Genomic DNA, 25,121 nt, shown 5'->3' with positions numbered 1-25,121 from the left:
AAATGGTTTCATCGATCAATGCTCTAATGCACAAAGAGATATGTTAGATACTGGGCAGATACTCTGCTGGAGATACTCACAATTTCAGTGATTCCTGTGAGTTTTCCTGTGGGTAGTTTGGGTCTGGAGGAGGGTCGTGGAGGAGGCACCAGGGCTCCAGCTAGAGGAGTATTGGGTCTGGCCAGGGCAGGGACTGCAGAGGGACGGGGAGGAGTGGGTAGAGAGGATCAATCATAGACTAAAAGCAGAAGTGAGCTACGGTATGATAAGGTAACGCCATGCTGCAATACTTGTGATGTATTTCTGATGGAATTCGAAATTAATTCAATTAATTTAAACTTCTTAGACAACAGAATCTCTCAAAGTAATGCAAAATCATGCATCAAATGCAGAAGTCACGACATGCAAATTCCAAATCATAGAATACAAACAGAAAAAAATTAACATAGCTCACAAAACTTTGGGTTAACCATTCTCTAAAGGCAAACAAGCATATGCCCCGCAAAACAAAAACACACAAATACAAATGTATTATTCAACCAAAAAATATTGTAAATAAGATCAAAAGAACAACATTGTTATGAAAAGGTGGACATTTCAAACTGAAAAGACAATTTGAAAAACGTAAAAAAAATAAATAAAAAAAAACTAAAGTCAAAACTTCACTCAGACAAAAAAAACATTTGTTTATGGCATGCTAGAGGTTACCGTTGTTTGTTTGGCTAGCTGCTGAGGCTACCATCCCCTCTGTCAGTGCTGATAACACCTCCGAGACACAGGAGGCGCTGTCCTCCACAACCCCACTGCTCAGCGGCATCTTGTTATAGGGGTCAGCGGGGTCCTCAGAGAAGAAACGGATGGACCGGCCAGACTGGACCATGCCAATAGGAGGGTTAGACTGGGTCCTGCTGGTAGAGGGGTTTGACTGGGTCCGGTCATGGCTGACCGGGCCTGTACTCGTACCAGGACCGCAACTCTGTTGGCGTCGGAATGGCACAAAGTCATCGTTGAAGGCTATCCACTGGCTCTGGGACCAGGAGAATGCTGACTGGTCCTCTCCCTGAGGGAGCCTGGCTGGGGCTGCAGGGGTTGGGGTTGGATCCTGGGGGTCTAGGGGCTCAGCCTGCCGGGTGATGGGGGCACTCTGGGCCCGGGCTGGGATGGGCTTCAGAGCCAGGAAGGGGTCGTCCGGTGAGGCCTCCCATGGAGAGAAGGTATTAGTGGTGGTGGAGGCGAGGGGAGGGAGAGGGGTGACCTCTCCTTTGGTCTGCAGGCTGTCTGCCAGTGGGGGAGAGGAGAGCTCCCGTTGTAACATCACTTCAGCTGTGAGGGGCGCCGGAGAGTCCAGGGTGGGGCAGAATGATAGACACATGCCACAGATTAAGGAGAAGGAACCAAAGATATTCATGCAAACATCTTTACATTCCTACCTAATCAGGTGAATGATAATGACAAGGAGAAGTAATCAACATTTTAAAATGAATAGATTTGATAGATAGTTTTTCATTATTTTGACCTCCCCACATTATAATTGAAAGAGGAAGTGTAAAACTCTAACATAGCCTATTAGCTAGAAAGGTGACTCCAAACATGTTCACGAAGAGCAGCTGTTTAACTGGTTAAAACAAAGGTTAGCCATGTGTTGGCAAAAATGTGTCAAGAGAGCTTACCAGCAGCCAGCAACACTTGTCGCAATGGTGCTTTATCAAAGCCTATGTCGGATACTCCAGTGAGTGTAATTTGCTCAATATTAGGAGTTGAGAAACAAACACACACACACATTTGTGGGTTCGATTACAGGCTCAAAATGGCCAGAAACAAAGAACTTTCTTCTGAAACTCACCAGTCTATTATTTTTCTGAGAAATGAAGGCTATTCCATGTGAGAAACTGCAAAGAAACTGAAGATCTGGACAAATAAAATGTGCTTTTCTTTCAAAAACAAGGACATTTCCAAGTGACCTGAAACTTTTGAACCGTAGTGTACAGTCGTGGCCAAAACTTTTGAGAATGACACAAATATTAATTTCCACAAAGTTTGCTGCTTTGTGTTGTTACTATGGTATACTGAAGTATAATTACAAGCATTTCATAGGCGCCAAAGGCTTTTATTGACAATTATATGAAGTCGATGCAAAGAGTCAATATTTGCAGTATTGGCCCTTCTTTTTCAAGACCTCTGCAATCCGCCCTGGCATGCTGTCAATTCACTTCTGGGCCACATCCTGACTGATGGCAGCCCATTCTTGCATAATCAATGCTTGGAGTTTGTCAGAATGTGGGTTTTTGTTTGTCCACCCGCCTCTTGAGGATTGACAACAAGTTCTCAATGGGATTAAGGTCTGGGGAGTTTCCTGGCCATGGACCCAAAATATAGATTTTTTGTTCCCCGAGCCACTTAGTTATCATCTTTGCCTTATGGCAAGGTGCTCCATCATGCTGGAAAAGTCTTTGTTCGTCACCAAACTGTTCCTGGATGTTTGGGAGAAGTTGCTCTCGGAGGATGTGTTGGTACCATTCTTTATTCATGGCTGCGTTCTTAGGCAAAATTGTGAGTGAGCCCTCTCCCTTGGCTGAGAGGCAACCCCACACATGAATGGTCTCAGGATGCTTTACTGTTGGCATGACACAGGACTGATGGTAACGTTCAACTTGTCTTCTCCGGACAAGCTTTTTTCCGGATGTCCCAAACAATCAGAAAGGGGATTCATCAGAGAAAATGACTTTACCCCAGTCCTCAGCAGTCCAATCTCTGTACCTTTTGCAGAATATCAGTCTGTCCCTGATGTTTTTCCTGGAGAGAAGTGGCTTCTTTGCTGCCCTTCCTGACACCAGGCCATCCTACAAAAGACTTCGCCTCACTGAGTGCATATGCACTCACACCTGCCTGCTGCCATTCCTGAGCAAGCTCTGTATTGGTGGTGCCCCGATCCTGCAGCTGAATCAACTTTAGGAGACGGTCGTTCTGCCCTTGAGCAGGCAGTTAACCCACTGTTCCCAGGCCGTCATTGAGATTTGTTCTTAACTGACTTGCCTAGTTAAATAAAGGTAAAACATTTTTTTGAACAAACCAGTAGCGTAGTTTTTTGTTGTTGTCACCAATTCAAAGAACAAGGCTTTATAATCCTTACACGCAGTGACTTTCATAATAATAACAAATGGTTTCCATCTAAACCATTGAAACATTAAATCCAACCCTGCTATTAGACAGCCAGGCTTAGTTCACTGTAAACTGCAATAAAATGCCATCTCTGCGCAACATTAGGCAATGTGAGTGTCAGGCTATGATAGGAATGCCTGACATGTTTAAAATGTAACTGTGAAGGGTTGGTTGTGGGTAATAAATGTGTTAGAGGATTACAGCTGGTTGAGGGGAGCTCAGTTACTCGGACTGTTTGGTGTTAGGTCATCACACCTTGCAGACACACAGCGTCACACAGAGCTCTCAGCTTATCAAATCTTAGCAGGGCCTTTAAAATCTACCACTGTTTAAATTAGCTATCTTCCTCACTGGCTTGATTGAAAAAAAGTAAACATAGCTACAACTCATAACTATGAAATCCTACGATAACAGAGTGGATTTTTGGAGAGAGACACACAAAGCAAATTTTGACACAAAACGTGTTCATTTGAAAAACCAAAAATGCCACCAAAAAACACAAGCAATTGTGCAACGACAAGCAACGACAAGCAATTGAATCGAATGTCGGATGCCATGTAAAGGATATTTGTAAGTGAGGTTAGACAGTTGAAAAGCTATTGGATACTTGGAAAATTATTTAGTACAGTGCAACCATACTGCTCTAAAGAGGGGCAGCTAAGATGTTACCTGGCTACCCTGGTAGAATGACAGGGGACTCGTTAATGTGTAGAGGAGATAAAGGGATGGGAGAGGAAAAGACAAAATGTCCGAGGAGGAGGGGTAAAGGGAGGAGAAAGGAGTCGGATAAACACACAAAGACAGCAAAAAAACAATAACACAGAAACCAAACCAAACACAAAACTGCAAATCTTACACAGAAAATAAGACACAAAAAGAACAAAAAGCAAAAGAACCAACTTCAAAGTTGGAAAGCCCCTGAATAATCAAACAACTATAAATTCTTACAGGTTTCTCAAATGAACTGTTTGCAGTTCAGTCAGGGCTAGCTGAATGTGATTAATGTGTTATCGCCTGGAAAAGCCTCCATTGTACAGAGAGAGCTTAAAAAGCATCACAGTATCTTAACCAGGGAACTTTATGCTGCTCTTTTGGCTTTTAAGCTAGGACCTTTGACAGTAACGAGATAGTGTTTGACAGCATACGTGCCAGTGGGCCTTATAGCCAGCCCTCTGACCCAAACTAGGTGCAATTAACTGTGGATTACGATTAGCCAAGGCAATGGATCAGCAGTAACGTCACTCTATATGAAAACACACACAGCCAGTCACACAATGGGCTGTGACGGTCTTGAAATTTTGTCAGCCAGTGACTGTCCCGTGGATCATTTTCATGCCAGCCAGGTAGGCTATACTCCTGTTGTAAAGAGAAGCAATGTGCTTAATATTAGGAAAGTTTAGAAAAATTATATAGTAGGCCTAGCCTATAGAAAGCTGATGGGATCCTCCTCTTTTTTAATAGAGGCCATCACTCTGTTTTCTCACACAATTGCATAGCCTATAGAAATGTTGTGCAACATGAGCTCATGGGCTCTCATGAAGTGTTTTCGATTACATTTGCATTAATGTCAGAGTGATTAGAGGGACAATAGAGTGCTGAGTACCAGGCAGTTAGCAAGTTTGGTAGGCTACTAATTACCATGAGCAGCATCAGAGCTTGGAGTAGCCTAATTACCATTACTTTATTTAACCAGGTAGGCCAGTTGAGAACAAGTTCTCATTTACAACTGCGACCTGGCCAAGATAAGCAAAGCAGTGTGACAAAAACAGCACAGAGTTACACATGGGATAAACAAAAGTACAGTCAATAACACAATAGAAAAATCTACATACAGTGTGCACAAATGTAGTAAGATTAGGGAGGTAAGGCAATAAATAGGCCATAGTGGCAAAATAATTAAGATTTAAGATAATAATTAAGATTCCTTCCAGTCATTGGCAGCAGAGAACTGGAAGGAAAGACAGCCAAAGAGGTGTTGGCTTTGGGGATCAGTGAAATATACCTGCTGGAGCACGTGCTATGGTGGGTGTTGCTATGGTGACCAGTGAGCTGAGATAAGGTGGGGCTTTACCTAGCAAATACTTATAGATGACCTGGAGCCAGTGGGTTGGCATTGAATATGTAGCGAGGGCCAGCCAACGAGAGCAGACAGGTCGCAGTGGTGGGTGGTATATGGGGCTTTGGTGACAAAATGGATGGCACTGTGATACTCTACTCAGCAAACTGGATGTAGTCGGAGGCTATTTTGTAAATGACAATCGCCGAAGTCAAGGATCAGTAGGATATTCAGTTTTACGAGGGTATGTTTGGCAGATTTAATTTTTTTTAAGCCTTGGCCAGGTCGATGAAGACGGCTGCACCGTACCGTCTTTTATCGATGGTGGTTATGATATCGTTTAGGACCTTGAGTGTGGCTGAGTTGCACCCGTGACCAGCTGGGAAACCAGATTGCATAGTGGAGAAGGTACGGTGGGATTCAAAATGATTGGTGATCTGTTTGTTAACTTGGCTTTCGAAGACCTTAGATAGGCAGGGCAGGATGGATATAGGTCTGTAACAGTTTGGGTCCAGGGTGTCTCCCCCTTTGAAGAGGGGGATGACTGCGGCAGCTTTCCAATCCTTGGGGATCTCAGACGATATGAAAGAGAGGTTGAACAGGCTGGTAATAGGGGTTGCGACAATGGCGGCGGATAGTTTCAGAAATAGAGGGTCCAGATTGTCAAGCCCAGCTGATTTGTACGGATCCAGGTTTTGCAGCTCTTTCAGAACATCTGCTATCTGGATTTGGGTAAAGGAGAACCTGGAGAGGCTTGTGCGAGGAGCTGCGGGGGGTTGAGAAATGCTTATTGAAGTTTTCGATAATCATGGATTTATCGGTGGTGACCGTGTTACCTAGCCTCAGTGCAGTGGGCAGCTGGGAGGAGGTGCTCTTGTTCTCCATGCACTTCACAGTGTCCCAGAACTTTTTGGAGTTGGAGCTACAGGATGCAAACTTCTGCCTGAAGTAGCTGGCCTTAGCGTTCCTGACTGACTGCGTGTATTGGTTCCTGACTTCCCTGAACAGTTGCATATCGCGGGGACTATTCGATGCTATTGCAGTCCGCCACAGGATGTTTTTGTGCTGGTCGAGTGAACCAAGGGCTGTATCTGTTCTTGGTTCTGCATTTTTTGAACGGAGCATGCTTATCTAAAATGGTGAGGAATTTACTTTTAAAGAATGACCAGGCATCCTCAACTGACGGGATGAGGTCAATGTCCTTCCAGGATACCCGGGCCAGGTCGATTAGAAAGGCCTGCTCACAGAAGTGTTTTAGGGAGCGTTTGACAGTGATGAGGGGTGGTCGTTTGACTGCGGCTCCGTGGCGGATACAGGCAATGAGGCAGTGATCGCTGAGATCCTGGTTGAAGACAGCGGAGGTGTATTTGGAAGGCCAGTTGGTCAGGATGACGTCTATGAGGGTACCCTTGTTTACGGAGTTAGGGTTGTACCTGGTGGGTTCCTTGATGATTTGTGTGAGATTGAGGGCATCTAGCTTAGATTGTAGGACTGCCGTGGTGTTAAGCATATCCCAGTTTAGGTCACCTAACAGAACAAACTCTGAAGCTAGATGGGGGGCGATCAATTCACAAATGGTGTCCAGGGCACAGCTGGGAGCTGAGGGGGGTCGGTAGCAGGCGGCAACAGTGAGAGACTTATTTCTGGAGAGAGTAATTTTCAAAATTAGTAGTTCGAACTGTTTGGGTATGGACCTGGAAAGTATGATATTACTTTGCAGGCTATCTCTGCAGTAGACTGCAACTCCTCCCCCTTTGGCAGTTCTATCTTGACGGAAGATGCTATAGTTGGGTATGGAAATCTCTGAATTTTTGGTGGCCTTCCTGAGCCAGGATTCAGACACGGCAAGGACATCAGGGTTAGCAGAGTGTGCTAAAGCAGTGAGTAAAACAAACTTAGGGTGGAGGCTTCTGATGTTGACATGCATGAAACCAAGGCTTTTTCGATCACAGAAGTCAACAAATGAGGGTGCCTGGGGACATGCAGGGCCTGGGTTTACCTCCACATCACCCGCGGAGCAGAGAAGGAGTAGTATGAGGGTGCGGCTGAAGGCTATCAAAACTGGTCGCCTAGAGCGTTGGGGACAGAGAATAAGAGGAGCAGGTTTCTGGGCATGGTAGAATATATTCAGGGCATAATGCGCAGACAGGGGTATGGTGAGAGACTTATTTCTGGAAAGGTGGACTTTTAAAAGTAGAAGCTCGAACTGTTTGGGTACAGACCTGGATAGCGTGACAGAACTCTGAAGGGCTATCTCTGCAGTAGATTGCAACTCCACCCCCTTTGGCAGTTCTATCTTGACGGAAAATGTTGTAGTTGGTGGATGGAAATTTCCAAATTTTTGGTGGCCTTCCTAAACATGACTAAACGGTCATGTGGAATTTGACTGCCATCATGACTCGTGACCGCCAGTGGTAATACGGTCACCGTAACAGCCTTAATCACACACACGGTTTTGATAGTCACACCACACCACATAAACCTTTCCACTAAAAAACAGGTTCTCACATATCTGTACTGGAGTGAGGCAGGACAGAGTGAACAAGAAAAATTGGGATGTAAATGAGATGCAAAATAAAGTAAACATACATGTAAGTACAACCCCCCCCTCACACACACATTTGAAGACAGTCAAATGCATACTAATCAAAACTGTGACAAGGATTCCACACAAAAAATCTGTAAAATTAAATACACCGCAAAATAAAGGTATGAACAAAACCTCCTCACATGACACCTTTAAGTCAAATTTTAAACAAATAAAAAATAAAGGTCACATCTATTAAAAACTCATAACCAATAAAAAAACAGTACACAAAACATTAGCACTGGAGAGTTTCCTGTCAACATAAGATATGTATGAGGAAGACTGATGTCAATGTGTAATGTGTACACAGTAGGAGCTTCCTAATGTTGTTGAGCTCTGCAGGGGACTGCCTGGCCTACCTGTGGAGCTGTGTGGGGTTATGTCTGTATCAGTAGTAGTCTGAGATGATAGTGAAAACATGACCTAAACGATTGGCACCCTCGATAAATGAGCAAAAATAAATTAGAAAAAAAAGACTATAAAATAAAATCTACAAATACTGAGCTATATTCTGTGCAAAACATACGTTTTAATTATCCGCTCTCTCCACTGGCTTCCAGTTGAAGCTCGCATCCGCTACAAGACCATGGTGCTTGCCTACGGAGCTGTGAGGGGAACGGCACCTCAGTACCTCCAGGCTCTGATCAGGCCCTACACCCAAACAATGGCACTGCGTTCATCCACCTCTGGCCTGCTCGCCTCCCTACCACTGAGGAAGTACAGTTCCCGCTCAGCCCAGTCAAAACTGTTCGCTGCTCTGGCTCCCCAATGGTGGAACACACTCCCTCACGACGCCAGGACAGCGGAGTCAATCACCACCTTCCGGAGACACCTGAAACCCCACCTCTTTAAGGAATACCTAGGATAGGATAAAGTAATCCTTCTCCCCCCCCTTAAAAGATTTAGATGCACTATTGTAAAGTGGCTGTTCTACTGGATGTCATAAGGTGAATGCACCAATTTGTAAGTCGCTCTGGATAAGAGCGTCTGCTAAATGACTTAAATGTAAATGTAATGTAATTATATTATTTTATACTAATACAATTGCTAAGAACATTTGATTTTGTTAAAGCAAGTAATGAACAATATAAAAAGATATGGGTAAACATTATAGGCACCCCTGTTTTAAATACTCCGGCACCCCACCCCTTGTGAGGACTAAGCTCTTTTCTAAAATGTTTAGTAAGATTGGAGAACATATTGGGAGGGATCATAGACCATTCCTCCCTATACACAGTGCCTTCTGAATGTACAGATTCCCCTTCACTTATTCCACATTTTGTTGTGTTACAGCCGGAATTCAAAAGGGATTAAATATTGATTAAATATATTTTTTAGATCTCACCCACCTACACAAAATACCCCATAATGAAAGGTCTAAAAACATTTTTAACACAAAATATATATAGTGACTCCCTTCTTGACAGCAGAGAGAAACATGTATGTTTTAAAGTTAATTTCTTGAAATTCTACACATTTTGCCTTGGGGCTTGCAGAAAAATGTGTTGTTTTAAAGCACATTTCATGCAATTCTACTCATTTTGCCATGGGGTGGAGAGATGTCTTTGCAGTTTTAAAGATAAATTCCTGCAATTCCACACATTTTGCCAAAATCAAAATGGGGGCACCCTGGGGGTCAGGGCTCCTGGGCATATGCCCTACATGCCTAGTGGGTATCGGATATAATTTCTAGACTAACTGGCTAGACTAATTTACTAATCTAACACTTGTTAGCTGACATGGCTAATTGAGATACTGTTAGTGACTGACATTACAAGAGAAAAACTGCTGATGCACAAGCACATTTTTTAATTGCACGTTGTGCATTCTACTATTCTAATAAGTTCAGACCCCGACTGAGATTATAAAAAAATATATACAAGGGCCTCCCAAGTGGCGCAGTGGTCTAAGGCGACCGGGAGACCCATGCAGCGGCGCACAATTGGCCCAGCTTCGTCCGGGTTCGAGGAGGGTTTGGCCGGCAGAGATGTCCATGTCCCATCGCGCACTAGCGACTCCTGTGGGGGGCCCGGACGCAGTGCACGCTGACACGGTCGCCATGTGTACGGTGTTTCCTCCAACACATTGGTGCGGCTGGCTTCCGGGTTAAGTGGGCATTGTGTCAAGGAAGCAATGCGGCTTGGTTGGGTTGTGTTTCGGGGGACGCACGGCTCTCGACCTTCACCTCTCCCGAGTGCGTACGGGAGTTGCAGCGATGAGACAAGACTGTAACTACCAATTGGATACCACGAAATTGGGGAGAAAAAGGGGGTAAAATGTATAAAAAAAATACAAATATTAAATAAATAAATGTACACACACACACGCACACGCACACGCACACGCACCTGCATGGTTGGCACCGAACTCACCCAGCCACCCACAGGAAACTCTGTTTATACAGCTCTGGAAAAACATGGTGGGTGGGGGCGGGGCTTACCTGTCGATGAGGAGGAGCCTCCCAGGGTCGGGCCGAAAGGATCCAGAGAGAGAAGGTCATTATTGAAAGCAGGCCTACTGCTGAGAGAGCAAGAGAGTGAGCGAGCGCGGGACAGGGGGAAGGGAGGGACAGGGGGAAGGGAGAGGTAGGGATAGAAAGAGACATGGAAATTAGAGCAATTACTAAACAGTGAGAGAAGGGCACTAAAGGGTGTCAGTCAAGGAGCTTTTACTGTGAGTGTTTCTGAGCCCATTTTTAACTGTGAAAGTTAAGGGACATCAACTTACTCGTTGAAAGACACTGGAATCCTGGTCTTTCCCAACTCATCGCCTGGTTGAGGAAAGAACATACAAATTACAGACATAACCTCGGCACACACACACACACACACACAAGGTTACATAGGTGCAGAGGAAAACCCTGTCTCATACATACCCAACCAGACACGTACATAAAACACACACTGCAGAGAGCCCATGTTAAAGGACAGGGCTGCAGTGCCTTGCGTGGCTCAAACTAGAATGTGTGTTTTGGTGCTATGTGAAGCAGAGGTTTCCCACCAGCAAGACATTCCTTGGACACATATTTGTTCAGATCTACATCAAACTACTTAAACTTACGTGTATCCTCTCTAAGACCGTGGCAAATATAGCCACAAAGCCGCATATCCATAGTGTTAGCAAAGCTCTAGTTTTAACTAGAATATTCTAGTTTTACAGAATTTCTAATAGCATTGTTATTATGTCATGTTATTATGTTCGCTTTAGCTGTAGAGAACAGAATAAGCCAAGGTACTGTATGGTCCTCTAGCCTAGCTTGTGGCAGTTGGACTGGGGTGGAGGTCAGGAGGACTACCTGGCATGGTGTGTGGTGGTGAGAGGTCAAACTAACTAGAGAGGTACATAGTACTCACCTGGCACCTGAGAGCCTAACCCTGGGGTGGAATACACTCCTAAAAGCCCTGAGCACGTGTAGAACACATGGCTATCAATTTCTTATCTCTACCAAATATACCCAGTAACAGTCTTAAGGATTGAACTATCACTCTTAACCTCTATCAAAAAGTTGGAGGATTAGCCTGAACTCTATCAAATGGATAAAATACTTTAAAACTATAACTTGATATGATGGAAATAGGAATAAAGGGATCATAAAGTGATGTTATTTAAACCTTCAGAAAGTATTCATATCACATTCAAAATTGATTTGTTTCTCAACCATTTACACAAAATAGCCCATAATGAAAAAGTGAAAACATGTTTTCAGAAAATGTTGCTAATTTATTGAAAATGAAATACAGAAATATCTCACACCTGAGTCAATAATTAGCACCTTTGGCGGCTATTACAGCTTTGAGTTGTCTGGGGTATGTCTATATCAAGCATTTCACTACACTCGCATTAACATCTGCTAACCATGTGTATGTGACCAATAAAATTTGATTTGATCAGTTTGCACATCTGGATATGAAGATTTTCTCCCATTCTTGCCTGCAGATTTTCTCAAGCTCTGTTAAGTTAGATGGGGAGTGGCAGTGAACAGCAATCTTCAAGTCTTTCCACAGATTTTCTGGGCTTTGGCTGGGTCACTCACATTCTTGTTCTGAAGTCATTCCAGCATTGCTTTGGCTGTATGTTTGGGTTCATTGTCCTGTTGGAAACTACATCTTTGCCCTAGTCTAAGGTGTTTTGCACTCTGAACCAGGTTCTCAAAGGATTTGCCTGTATTTGGCTCCATTCCCTGTTCCCCCTATTATGTTTATAATTTAGTAGATGCTCTATCCTAACCAGTCTCCCAGTTCTGCTGCTGAAAATAATCCCCATAGGATGATGCTGCCACCACGCTTCACAGTAGGGATGGTATTAGACAGGTGATGAGCTATGCCTGTTTTTTTCACTTTGCATTCAGTCCAAATAGTTCAATTTTTGCCTCATCAGACCACAGAATCCGTTGCCTTATGCTTTCAGAGTCTTTGACGTGCATTTTTGCAAACTCCAGGCGTGCTGACATGTGCCTTTTTCATAGGAGTGGCTTCCATCTTGCCACTCTCCCATATGGCCCAGAATGGTGAAGTGCTATACTGTTGTCCTTCTAGCAGGTTCTCCCATATCTCAGCCAAGGAATTCTGTAGTTCTGTCAGAGTGGTCATTGGGTTCTTGGTCACCTCCCTGACCAAGGTTCTTTCGCCGTTGCTCAGTTTGGTCGGACGGCCAGCTCTAGCAGGGTCTGGGTAGTTCCATATTTTTTCAATTGCTCTTGGAGATTTTCACAACTCAAGAAATTGTTTCATACCCGTCCCCAGATATATCTAGGAGATCTACAGCCAGTCCTTGGACTTCATTGTGTAGTTTCTGCTTTGACATGCACTGTCAACTGTGGTACCTTATATAGACAGGTGTGTTTCTTTGTAAATCATGTCCAAACAATTGAATTGGCCACAGGTGGACTTCAATCAAGTTGTAAGGATTCAAAGGAAATTGAATGCTCAATTTGGAGTGTCATAGAAAAGGGGCGTGAATACTTATGTAAATTAGATTTCTGTATTTCATTTTTTTTTTAAGAAGAAAAAAAAGAATATGTTTTCACTTTGTCATTATGGTGTATTGTGTGTAGATGGTTGAGATATTTAAAAATATATTTATAACATTTTGAATTCAGGCTGTAACAACAAAATGTGGACTAAGTCAAGGGGTTTGAACAATGTATACAGTACATGTATAGTGTGTATAAATAATATACTTAATATATTATTCTTTCCTCATTCTTTACTTGCTAACCCCCACTAATACTTCATAGTGAGTTTACAGTTTGAGACTACGTGACTTGTTGCATTCCTCCATAGAAAATTAATTAACTTGTTCAAGCAGTAATTTGTCCAAGCAGAAAATCAAACGTAGGAAAATATACAAAATTGTTGCCAAAGCGCAGGAGGAAAAATATAATTTCTGACATGCAAAACAGAAACAAGCAATTAAGCAATTCATCTTACTCGTAGCTTAGAGGGGGAATGGAAGTCATTTCTCAAATACACACATAAAAAACAAACTATGTTTACTTTCGCTGGGGATGTGTTGGTTTTGGAGAGGTCGCTAGGATTTTGGGAGAAAAAAAGAGCGAACCTCTTCAAAAATGACCGAGCTAAGAAAAATGAAGTTGAAAAGTCAAATGGTAGCCCCCCTGGTCGCAGCCACAGAAGAGGAGGAAAGAGAGAGAGCGAGAGAGACAGAATCACAGAGAGAGAGGAGTGTAAAATAAAATACTCACTGGATTGATTCCTTCGCATCTGACCCTGAGAATATAAACACACTAATTAACTACAGCACAGATAAGTTACACACACCGAACTTCAGCCCTCATTCTCCACAACAACAAAAAAAAAAGACTCCCTAGCAAATCTAGAACAAACCAAAGATCAGGGAAAGTACATTTGAAGTAGATACCGTAACGTATGTAAAAACATGTTTGTATCTGGAATGTGCTTGAAAAGCATCCGTACTTAGATGTCATTATCACAGACTATAAATGATTTTAAGACGTGGCTTAAGTACTGCCTAGCCTTAGGACAGATATTGAGCAGAGCAGGTGTCAATTCACTTTTGCCTGTTTACAGGGACTGAAACTAGACCTACTTAAAATGACAGCACAAAGTTCCTCAATGTATTGCTCTTCAAGAATCAACACTTGAGTAATAACTTACTTTCTGAATTATACTTCCTAAAAACAGAGATGTGCGGTACAGGCTATATTTATCAGTGGTGACACGGTACTCGCAAGACCCCCAAATTGTCCCAAACAGTTAAGAGTATACACTGAGTATACAAAACATTAAGGACACCTTCCTAATATTGATTTGAATGCCCCTTTCCCCTTCAGAACAGCCTCAATTTGTCGGGGCACCGACTCTACAAGGTGTCGAAAGCGTTCTTTAGGGTTGTTGGCCCATGTTGACTCCAATGCTTCCCACAGTTGTGTCAAGTTGGCTGGATGTCCTTTGGGTGGTGGACCATTCTTGATACACCTAGGAGACTGTTGAGTGTGAAAAACCCAGCAGCGTTGCAGTTCTTGACACTAACTGGTGCACCTGGCACCTATTACCATACCCTGTTCAAAGGCACATTGTGTAAATCTTTTGTCTTGCCCATTCTTCCTCTGAATGGCACACATACACAATCCATGTCTCAACTGTCTCAAGGCTTAAAAATCCATATTTAACCTGTCTCCTCCCCTTCATCTACCTTCTATACTGATTGCAAAGGATTTCAAAGGATTTCACAAGTGACATGTATAAGGGATCAGCTTTCACCTGGATTCACCTGGTCAGTCTGTCATGGAAAGAGCAGGTGTCCTTAATGTTTTGTACACTGTGTAATTGATACATGGAAACTTTCTTAACTTTTTTTCACACCAGTGCTAAAAGACAGTAAATCACGGGATTAAGCCTCAAACGCACATAACACATTAAACCCAGGGGGAAGGATTCAGCTGCACAGAACAGACAGGACACAGTCTCTAACCCTGCACTGTGATCAATCAGGTACTACACACAGAGGGAGAGACAGACAGACCGACACTGCTAGTCTAGCTCCCTAACAGAGGACATAAACCAGTTGTCGTGGCAACCAACAGAAGATCTGCATGTACTTTTGTGTGACCCAATGGAAACTAAGACCATCAATCCCAATAAAGCCTTTATTGACACACTGAAAAAGATAAGGAGAGGGAAAAAGGGAAGAGGGAGAAGAAGAGAACCAGAAGGGGGTTTAGAGGGACGCAGCTAAAGCGTTAAACCACCATAGCGCTGTGAGGTCAGGGTTTAGTCCCACAGGCACTAAGCAGCAAATGAGTTCAATCACAGCTGTAGCCAGCAACACAAACTCTACAGATCTACACACACACACACACACACACACACACACACACACACACACACACACCTTATCAAGACTTCTATACACAGGCACACAAAAAGCACAGAAGTGTACCGGGAGAAAGACGAACAGCAACGAATGGGGAGGAAGAAGGAAAAGGAAAGTGTCTTCAATAATTCACACCAGATGATGCAATGTTCGCCTCGTCACCTAGATTTTTTTTAACTTAAGAACTTTGAGCACAGAACATTTCCTTCAACATTAAAGTGGGGGAAAAAATGGTGAAGAGATTTAAAGGAGGTATCGATAAAAGAGAAAACATGGAAAACGTCCAGTATTTAGCTGAAAGACAAAGTAGAAAAAAAATAAACAGTAGGTTGCTGTTTTCTGTCGTTGGACTGAGAAAATATTATTTGTAACGAACCAAGTCAGAGGTTCAGGCCGTGGAAAAGCCATAGAATGTTTTTCCTCAAGATACTCCTTAATGCTTAGAAAATATCAATAAATTATCCATAAATTTAGGAATTTTTGCCAAAGTGGAATCACTCTGTTTAAAACAAACTGTATGAATAAAACATACCTGGAAAAACATTTCTACACACTTTGTCACATTTAATGGGCGACTAAACCCTATAAAGTGTGCATAAATAATCACATACAAGTAATGTCCAAACCAAGAAGCAAAATGACCCTAATAAAACAAGAGCGCAAAAGACCAATAGAGAGAGAGATAAAGAGTGAATGAGAAAATGATAGAGAGAGATTCCGTGACAGTTGTTTAGTGAGCAGTAGGACTCCTCTCGCTGATATGGGGAGGGGGGGGACTCACACGACCTCTTTTAGACTCAGCACACTGAGCGTGCCCCCTACCGGACACAAACACGCACATAGTAGTGAAGTTTAATGGCAGTCGCTAATTCCAACCTGAGCAGGCAGGTAGAGAAAGACGGAGAGAGAGAGACAGAGGCTCAGACATTGAGAGATTTTATGGCTAGTCAGTTAAGGTTGAACAGAGAGAGCAACTCCAGGCAGAAAGGTCAAAGGTCAGGCCAGGCGTTGCGTGCAGTGCAGCTCTGACAGTCTCTGCATGCCAGTGCCTCCTATCCCATGCCATGCCATGATGTGACAGCAGGGTGAAGTGGTGTGTGTTTGTCTACTGACTCTACTGTGTAACACCACGCAACTAACTATACAGAAGCGGCATCCCTGCTGCCGTCTAAGCCGGGGGGGCGGTTCTACTAAGCTAGATGGAATTGTTTTAAGAAAGTCATACCAAGGATTATTTAGCTCTTTGATTTTGAATTTTAATACTCTTTGAAGTATTAAAAAATATATACAAAAACACTTGATTAAAATTATGTTTGGCCTTGCTGCTATTAGCCCATACAATTGCATTGAATAACAGATTCACCAAAAAACAGATTCACCAAACAATTCACCAAAAATCTAAAAAGGAAGTAAGTTCTGAAGTGACTGTCCAATATCTGAGAGAAAGATCAGGAAACGTTTATTTAAAAAAAAATTATTTAACCTTTCCACGCGTGAGTTCCAAATATCTCTAACGGTCGTCCCCAGCGTGAGTTTTTCTTTTTATGTGCGTGATGTCAGAATGCACTCACTGTTCCAAAATGTGATTGTTACGCAACAGGACAGTTCACCCACGCTGCATTCAAACCAAGGCACGCTGCCTGCTAATTATCTATAGGCTACGTTTCAACTGACCAATTTCAAATTATTTTCTAACAAGTTTTATTTTCTAACAACAGTTTGAATTGAGGCGTGTTCCGCTTCGTCATTAATTCACATAGAAGTAGCCCATTTCACTGTTGAGGAAAATTTAGCTTTGAGGTTTTACTGAGCCGGACAAACTTCACTCTTCGACAAGAGATCAAGCACAAACGTTTTCCTCCCTGGCACATTTTCTGGCTGGCACCCGCATTGCTTTCACTACTAATAAATAACTTTGGGCATGTGCGTTCCTATCAAAGTGCCTTATTACGTTAACATTATATTTTCTGAACATTGTGTTGACGTTTCTTCTGTAGCACACCGTATGAATGTATGGAGCATAATGTGTTTACTGTTTTATTCACATATTTTCAAGTACTGGTGACAAGTCATGCATTCCGATTTTGCATAGATTGTATGATGTGTGTAAAATACTTTTTTGAAGGCTGTACTGATTATGATGAGCTAATGCTAAGTTAATTGCCAGCTATGTGTGGTGCCATGTTTACAATGCAATCTGGCCAAAGATGTTATAACAAAATGAGGTGAAAGGATGGTTCACTCAACTTTCAAGTAAACTGAATGAATGATGGAAGTGGATGATGGTAGACGACACACCCCCTTCAACATGCATACTGTAAACAGACCCAACTCATCTTGTAACTTCTAATCTTTGGTTGACACGAAAAAACAAACATGGCAGCGAACACAACTACACATTGTCTGATAACTTCAGATTTAAAAAAAAAAGTGGTTTACTCAATTATTTCGATCACTGGTGAGGTCACCTGTGGTGTGATGAATTGTAAATAGTAATTGTTATTAGCTAATTCATATTATGGTTTCTGTCCCCAGAGAGTGAGCTAAATATGACCGCCTGTGTTAGGTCAGTCTTTCCCCAGCGCTACGACTAATTGTGTTAAGCTGTCGCTACTTCTTTGAATGTCTGAACATTGCATCCAAAAATAAACGGCTCACATTGAGGACACAACGTTGTAAAGACTGTCTGTGCAAAATGTTTCTGTGAAAAAAACAGTATGGCCAGCTCAAACACTGACTGTTGCGTCAATCGTAAGTGGACGTTCTAAATAAGCGTTCTGATCACACCGGTTTGAGCGTACAAACACACGACAAAGTGTTAACCCTTTATTTTTGGCACTAAACAGTCTAAGCTATATGGAATTGTTTTAAGAATGCTATACCAAAGATCATGTTGCTATTAGCCCATACAAATGCACTGAATAACAGATTCACTACATGTAACAACAGATATCCCCCCTAAAAAATCTAAAGGAAGTTTGTTCTGAAGTGTCTGTCCTATATCTGAGAGATATAAGAAAGATCAGGAAACATAAAAAAAACACATATATTTAACCCCTTACAGTCTCCATATATAAACACACTACTTCCATATTTAAAAAAAAAAAACTGGAACCGGGAGATCTTCAGATGAGTCTCGTCAGGCCTGTGGGCATCGTCGAGAAAAATAACTGATACGTTGTGATACGTACAACTGATACGCACCTTTCCACAGAGGGGTATAGTGTGTAGCCCAAACTGTCTGGACGCTACAGAAAGAAGTTGACAGATCGGCAGGACTGACTTCTGACAAGTCCCAAGACGCTTGTGGGGTGGGGGTCATAAAGTACAGAGAACACCACCTCTAGCTCTATCTTTCAACACAGATGGAGAAGTGTGACATCGGCAGATGGGGTGAAAAAAATGGGTATCTCTAGTGACTCATCTTAGAGAAAAGAGACAATGGTCCAAACAGGAAGAACGGAATACCTCAGGAACGACTTTCAAATATGAATGATACAGTGACTGTCTAATAATGTTTGTCAGCAGGAGAGCTTTTTGATAAGTACCCGTTTCCTAGAACTTACAGGTGAAATACAATGTACTGTTGCCCCCTAGTGTTAGAGAGGAGATGGGACAGACAGACGGACAGAAACTGTACTGCTCCTCAAACAGGCAAAAATACTAAGGTCAGTGAATGGGTCCAGATGAAGTGTACAGAGGAAACATCTTATGGAGTTAGGTAGGATACAGATCAGAATAAATTTGTTTTGTATGTACATGCCTAAAGTGATAATGGTAGTACTGTATATCACTTTCTTGGTCTTAACATTTTACCCCTACCTACATGTACAAACTACCTGTGCCCCCGCACATTGACTCGGTACCTCCTGTATACAGCCGCGTTATTGTTATTTTATTGTGTTACTTTTGATTTATTTTTAACTTTATTTTATTATTATTTAACTTTATTTAATTATATTTTATTTATTAAATATTTTCTTAATTATATTTCTTGAACTGGATTGTTGGTTAAGGGGTTGTAAGTAAGCATTTCACGGTAAGGTCTGCACCTGTTGTTTTCGCCGCATGTGAAAAATAAAATGTGATCATAATATATTGTAATATATAATAATAATAATATCACCTTTAAGCAAATGCTTTTATCCAAAGCAACTTAGCCATGCGTGCATACATTTTACCTACGGGTGGTCCCAGGTATCGAACCCACTATTCTGACATTGCAAGCAACATGCTGCTCTACCAACTGATCTACAGAAGACCAAAACGTTTGTGACTGTCTACAATATGTGTGTGGAATCTCTGACTGAACTGTGGAGCAACAGGTTTCTATCAAATTAAGTTGTAAAGACTACAGAATTGACGTACCGTGGTTGGTGGCGACAGGCTGATGTTTCCAATGGAGGCCTTGAGTTCGTCGATGGTGGCTCGGCTCTGGTGCGTCCCGTTGTTGGGCGCCACCGGCTTGATCTCCACGCGGAACTTCCTGGGTTCATCCTCGTCCTCCGAGTCACTCGATGAATAGAACGAGTTCTCTTTGGCATGTGGAACACACGGTTAAGGAGCAGAACAGATCATAACACACAGCCAGACTGATTAGTGGCTCTATGGCAATATAGTGGCTTCATGGGGATACGGTAACATAAAACCAACAGTTACATCTTATTGAATGCATATTAGAATGGGATCGGTGCAAGAAGGAATGATAAGATGCGTTTGAATACAAAGAGTTTTTGAACAGTGTAAAGCATTGAGGAGTGTTGGAGGATATCATTTTCGTTGCGGTCTTCCGGTCTGATACAGAAGCCATCTTCGTCAACCGTGGGGACATTCTAGAAGAGACAACAAAATATTGGGTAATTTAATGCACATAACTTGCTGTGGTATTTTGCTGTTAGTGTGTGTGTGACACTCACAGCGTTCTGGAAGTCTATGGTGCCATAGTACCCAGGAGGAGCTCCGTTGGCATTATTCTACAGCCCAGGGAAGAAGAGAGAGGGACAGGCAGAGAGTGAGAGAGGCAGAGAGCGAGAGAGAGGGAGAGAGTGAGAGAGAGGATTACTATAACTTCAACAAATTTCGTTACTTTGACAATTTCTACAATAATTGACAAATGTTTGCAATACTATTGCATGATGACAACACTACAAAATAATTCACTAGTATAATAACCCAGTATCATACATACTATTGAATGAATGTCATTCAAATAAATTCCATTTTAAAGTATGTAACTAAAGGGTACTCACAGCAGCTTCAACTTCTGTCGACTCCCTGAGAACATGCCAAAAGAAACAACCAAGAGTAGTTTCATACTCATAAAAAAAGCCATGGTCATAAAAGTTAAACATTTTATCATGGAGTCCAACGAAGTTAAAGGAGTATCATTTATCAGGACACCAAACCTGGGTTACATAAGTAATTGATTATTTGTTATTTAAATTCGTATTTTCTGTGTATTTTTCAAATAACTTGGCCAAATCAACTACTTCTATTGGAAGTATTTAAACGTATTTTCTAATCATATCCTATAAATAGCCTACTATTTCAAAGAGTTTTCATTACTTATTTCAAATACTATTTTCAAATACATGGGAGTGTATTTGAGTCTGCGCATGAGCATTTTCACATTCTATCTGAATACGTATTTCGAAACGTATATGTGAAACTACTTGAGATATTTGAAATAGTCAAACCTGGGTCTGCAGGACACCACCATTAAAAAGCAAGATCATTTGAATTTATCTTGGATAATTTGAAACAGAATCATTCAGTTAAAAGCCATCCCATCCTATTCCCAGACAGTGGAAAGTACATAACTAACAGTATAAAAAACGACTTACAAATCCTTGATAAATACTTTTCAAAGTGTAAAAAGTAGAATCTGTACACTCACGTGGAGTCTGTGTCCTTGTTGTCTTTCCGGCGGCCAGGGAACGCATATGTTTTTCTCTTTCTGGGTTTGGCTCCTAGAAACAAAGCAAAAGAGTGCGTGTGAGACTGAACAAATGTATTTGTTTTGACAAATATGAGTGACAAACTCCAAACCGAAAAAAAAGTTATAAATCATCAACTTTTAGAAACACTCATAATTCTTCAGATTTATCACAATTGAGCTGGGAAGAGGTCGGACAACTTAAAACATCTAGACTTTAAGTGTTACCACTTATTTGCAAAATATAAAGTCTGACTTTACACATTTATTTCAGATTTTCATCCAGTTCTCGGGTTGGTTTGCTTGTTTCATTGAGGTGGGAATAGACCATAGAAAAGCAGAGTGTGTGTGAGACTTACCTTCAGTGGCGATGGCAGTGTTGCACTCCTCAAACTCAATTGGACCTGATAAGACAGAAACAATCATTTAGGTTAATTTGGCATTCAGAGGGGCTGCAGTGGCTCACAGGTCTGCTTACCCACATCCTGACCCTCACATGCAGTCAGAGCCGGTCCTAGCCTTTTAGGGGAACGAAGTGAAATACGTTTAAGAGTTCATTTCCAGCGATTTTATGCATTTTGCCATGGGGCGTAGAGAAAACGTGGTAGTTTTAAAGAAAGTTTGCTGCAATTCTACACATTTTGCCATGAATATTTAGCAATTTTATTACTGATTTCACGCAATTTGACCCATTTTTGCGATGGGTTGGGGAGAAATGTTTGCAGTTTTGAATAATGAATAATCCCTTCTCTAGAGTCTCCTGATAAGACAGAAACAATAAGTTAGGTTAATTTGGCATTTAACTGTCATGGAATTTTGGATGACAGTAACTGTCCAGCCAAATGACCGCTGTCATTGTAATAACCAGCAAAACATATATTTTTTAAACGCACATTTTCTCCTCTCTGGACTACATGTGCTGACAAAGAGATATAATTAATAGAATGGGCATCCTCATTCAAGTCAATGATGGCAAAACGGGTAGACTAGCGGTCATTGCGAGTGTACCCATAGGAAGTAAAAGCAGGAAGTGCACCCATCAATGTGCCGTGATTTGTGGATTAAACTCAACTGACATAATAAATAAAAAAAAAATATATTGCATGAGCCACATCAGTTAACATCATTTGAATTAACATTCTACAACACCATGAAAATTATTACATGACAATACCAGGCAGCCATTGCGAGTTTACCAGTCAAATTGACAGGTTTAGAACATCCATGCCCTGCTGCTACATTGTGGGGGGTGTTGCCTAGGCAACCGACTCATTTGCTACAACAACTAGCTTGTTTTCGCAAGTAGCAACAAAGTTTCAATAAGTTGTTAAGAGTCCATGTTACCGCAGAAACGGACGGACTCAACTGAATGAATGCCCGGCCGTCCACTATTCAGTCAGCAGTTTGCTCCACAAAAACCATTTAAACGGTTAAATTGTATTTTCATGACAGTCTTCTTCCATAACCGTCGGACACATGGTTATACGGTAGTTGTGCGAGCCCGAGGTGAATGACCCTCTGCTGGCAGTGTTGTGGATGTTGCGCACGCACACACAGCTTGGCAGGAACAGACAGCATCCGGTCAGATACACACACACACTGTAAATTGTCCATGCTGATCCTAGAGGGCAGACAGTGTCCTGATCTGCACTTCTCGTAAGCGAGAGCGCACGCACACACTAAAACACACAGAGCTTGTGAGTTGGCTCCATCTCAGTCTTCACAAACCAATGATAATGCATATAGTGATAATTCAATAAGTAGACATGTTTTTTTTTTTAAACAAAAAGGTAAAGTCTGCCTGGAGGAATGACCTTGATGTAATTTGGAGCCTAACTTGATTTTAAAAAATTAACTAAAATATTAAAAATCATACATAAATGAATAAGAAAACCCCCTGCGAAAAACAACAAAGATCTTGCTTAATTTAATGTTCATCAATTATGCATATTTACCTCTGAGCTATTTCACTTGGAATGCCACGAGTCTTGAGAAAATGCCTCTAGTATCTCTATGCTAGAGGCGTCACTACAGGCCCTGGTTCGATTCCAGGCTGTATCACAACCGGCCGTGATTGGAAGTCACGTAGAGCGGCGCACAATTGGACCAGCGTTGTCTGGGTTTGGCCGGGGTAGGCCGTCATTGTAAATAAGAATTTGTTCTTAACTGACTTGACTAGTTAAAAAATAAAGGTTGAATAAAAAAAATAAAAGCTGTGGGGAAAAGCAACACTTTTCTATGCGTGTCAATAGTACAAGGCCCCATATGACATTGGCACAATAAGTCAGACAGTCAAAAGCTAGTGTGAAATGGTGACTTTTACCTTGTTTTACGTGATTTTTTTTGAGGAATAATCTATGAACAATAAATGAATTCCTATTAACATAAGATTAAAGTGGTATAGTCTATAGCAGGTGGAATAACTATGATTTTATTCATTTTGTTATCTATTTCGAACGTTGATAAAGCAATGTTGGGATTCCGTGACTACACAGCCTACTCATCAGAACACAGATCCGTTCCAAGTGCCTTTCTGGGCATTTTCCTTTGTATTTATCTTCTTAAAAGCTCATGCACAACACACAGTCTGCGTTTACTAGCCTATACCAGACCATGGAAAGAGAAAGAAGAGAGGGGAGGAGATCAGCCTTGGGCATGATTTTATTTCTATGGAACCCAAATGCCTTGACCTGAAAAAACAAAGCTAATGATATTTTAGTCAAACATATACGGCAACAGCGGTTCAATGCAGCCTTCCCCAGAGAACGTCAGTCGCGGGCAGAATTGACGCATTGTTCAAGGCGCGCAGAGCTTGGAGAAGAGGCGAGTCACGAGAGGCACGCATCACGCCAAGTGAAGTGGATAGAGTTCACCAATGACCGATCTACTCTACTGTGCAATATCAGACCGTCTACCGTTAGCTCTTCACCGCCGGCAAACACACACTGACGTGACTGCTGTTTGTGTGTGCGCTCCATTCCAATCAAAACACAAACGCTACGCTCATCCAGGAACTAGTTCACGAGAGAGAGAGGAGAGGAGAGGAGAGAGAAGAGAGAGACCCTTGCTCAATGCCTAATCCACACAGTGCTGACATGAAGCAGGTATATTTACTTAGCCAAGAGGGAACACTTACATTTACCATAATCTCCAAAAGTATTAAACAGTTGCTGCCATTGCCAAACACCCCATAGTAACCAATTCTAAGAGAATAATAAACATATTTGAAAGAACATTTCTAAAGCCTATACTTAGGCTACTCCACATTGCATGACTGACCAAAACGGCTATTGCCTGAAATAAAGCAAGAACAATGCAGGAACCTTTCGCTGACAGCATCCTAAAATTGCATCTGACAATATTTACGCATACATGGACTACGGCAAAAAAAACTACAAACTAGACACGCTAATCTTACCTAAATCTGCACAGGCGGCATTGGGAACCGTTTAAACATTTCATAAACAGACAGACGACTTTGTTTATATAGAGGAAGAGGTTTCTTTTCTATTTCTCTCTTTGAGAGAAGCATGCAGTCGAGTCACACATGAGCGGAGAATGTTTTTTTTAAATTGCATATGCTTCATATGGTGCTCGGAGCGGAGCGGGGAGAGAGGGAGAGGGGCGGAGGGGTTGCGTGTCTGGCTAGCAGCCAGTTGACAGCTCAGCTGGATATCGGTGAACACTGCGAACCCCCCACCCACCCTCGCAGCGTGTCACTTTAGGATTGTTTCCGCAGTAGAAAGTTTATTCAAGCTCCCTCTCTCTAAAAGGCACTGGACCGGCCATCCGTTCAGCTATTTCATCAAGGGACAGGCAGGTTATTTTTCTGACACGGCCTAGGCCACGGTGCGATCTCTAATGAACAGCTTGATAAGGGGAGGAATTTTACAACTGTTTTCAGCCCTCAATTAATTCTGCTGTCAAAACAAAATGAAGGCCGCTGCTGTCCGGACTCCACGTCTGGACACAGAGGTCAAGGGTCACCATTTGTATACACACAAACACACCTCAAGTTGGGCCCATTG

General features: G+C 42.1%; 1 protein-coding gene across 11 annotated transcripts in view; it reads right to left on the bottom strand.

Annotated features, from left to right (window-relative positions):
• LOC118385374 (F-BAR domain only protein 2) overlaps window positions 1-25,121 on the bottom strand; it is a 99,323-nt gene that overhangs the window by 21,514 nt on the left and 52,688 nt on the right. For 3 of the 11 annotated variants that reach the window (XM_052521300.1, XM_052521302.1, XM_052521303.1), the window contains exons 9-20: window positions 21,453-21,497; window positions 21,055-21,127; window positions 20,408-20,432; window positions 20,075-20,131; window positions 19,930-19,990; window positions 19,527-19,702; window positions 13,507-13,531; window positions 11,156-11,203; window positions 10,530-10,572; window positions 10,243-10,322; window positions 709-1,323; window positions 81-193 (exon numbers count right to left, since the gene is read on the bottom strand). In XM_052521300.1, coding sequence (XP_052377260.1) covers window positions 81-193; window positions 709-1,323; window positions 10,243-10,322; window positions 10,530-10,572; window positions 11,156-11,203; window positions 13,507-13,531; window positions 19,527-19,702; window positions 19,930-19,990; window positions 20,075-20,131; window positions 20,408-20,432; window positions 21,055-21,127; window positions 21,453-21,497 — 1,361 coding nt within the window. The remainder of the gene's footprint in view (window positions 1-80; window positions 194-708; window positions 1,324-10,242; window positions 10,323-10,529; window positions 10,573-11,155; window positions 11,204-13,506; window positions 13,532-19,526; window positions 19,703-19,929; window positions 19,991-20,074; window positions 20,132-20,407; window positions 20,433-21,054; window positions 21,128-21,452; window positions 21,498-25,121) is intronic. The other 8 variants (XM_052521304.1, XM_052521306.1, XM_052521301.1 and 5 more) reach the window with 7 other exon arrangements.

Source organism: Oncorhynchus keta, chromosome 6 (genome assembly GCF_023373465.1).
Source record: "Oncorhynchus keta strain PuntledgeMale-10-30-2019 chromosome 6, Oket_V2, whole genome shotgun sequence".
Classification (NCBI taxonomy): Eukaryota; Metazoa; Chordata; class Actinopteri; order Salmoniformes; family Salmonidae; genus Oncorhynchus; species Oncorhynchus keta.
The sequence above is the reverse complement of the archived record's forward strand: the minus strand, read 5'-3'. Positions and strand labels throughout refer to the sequence as shown.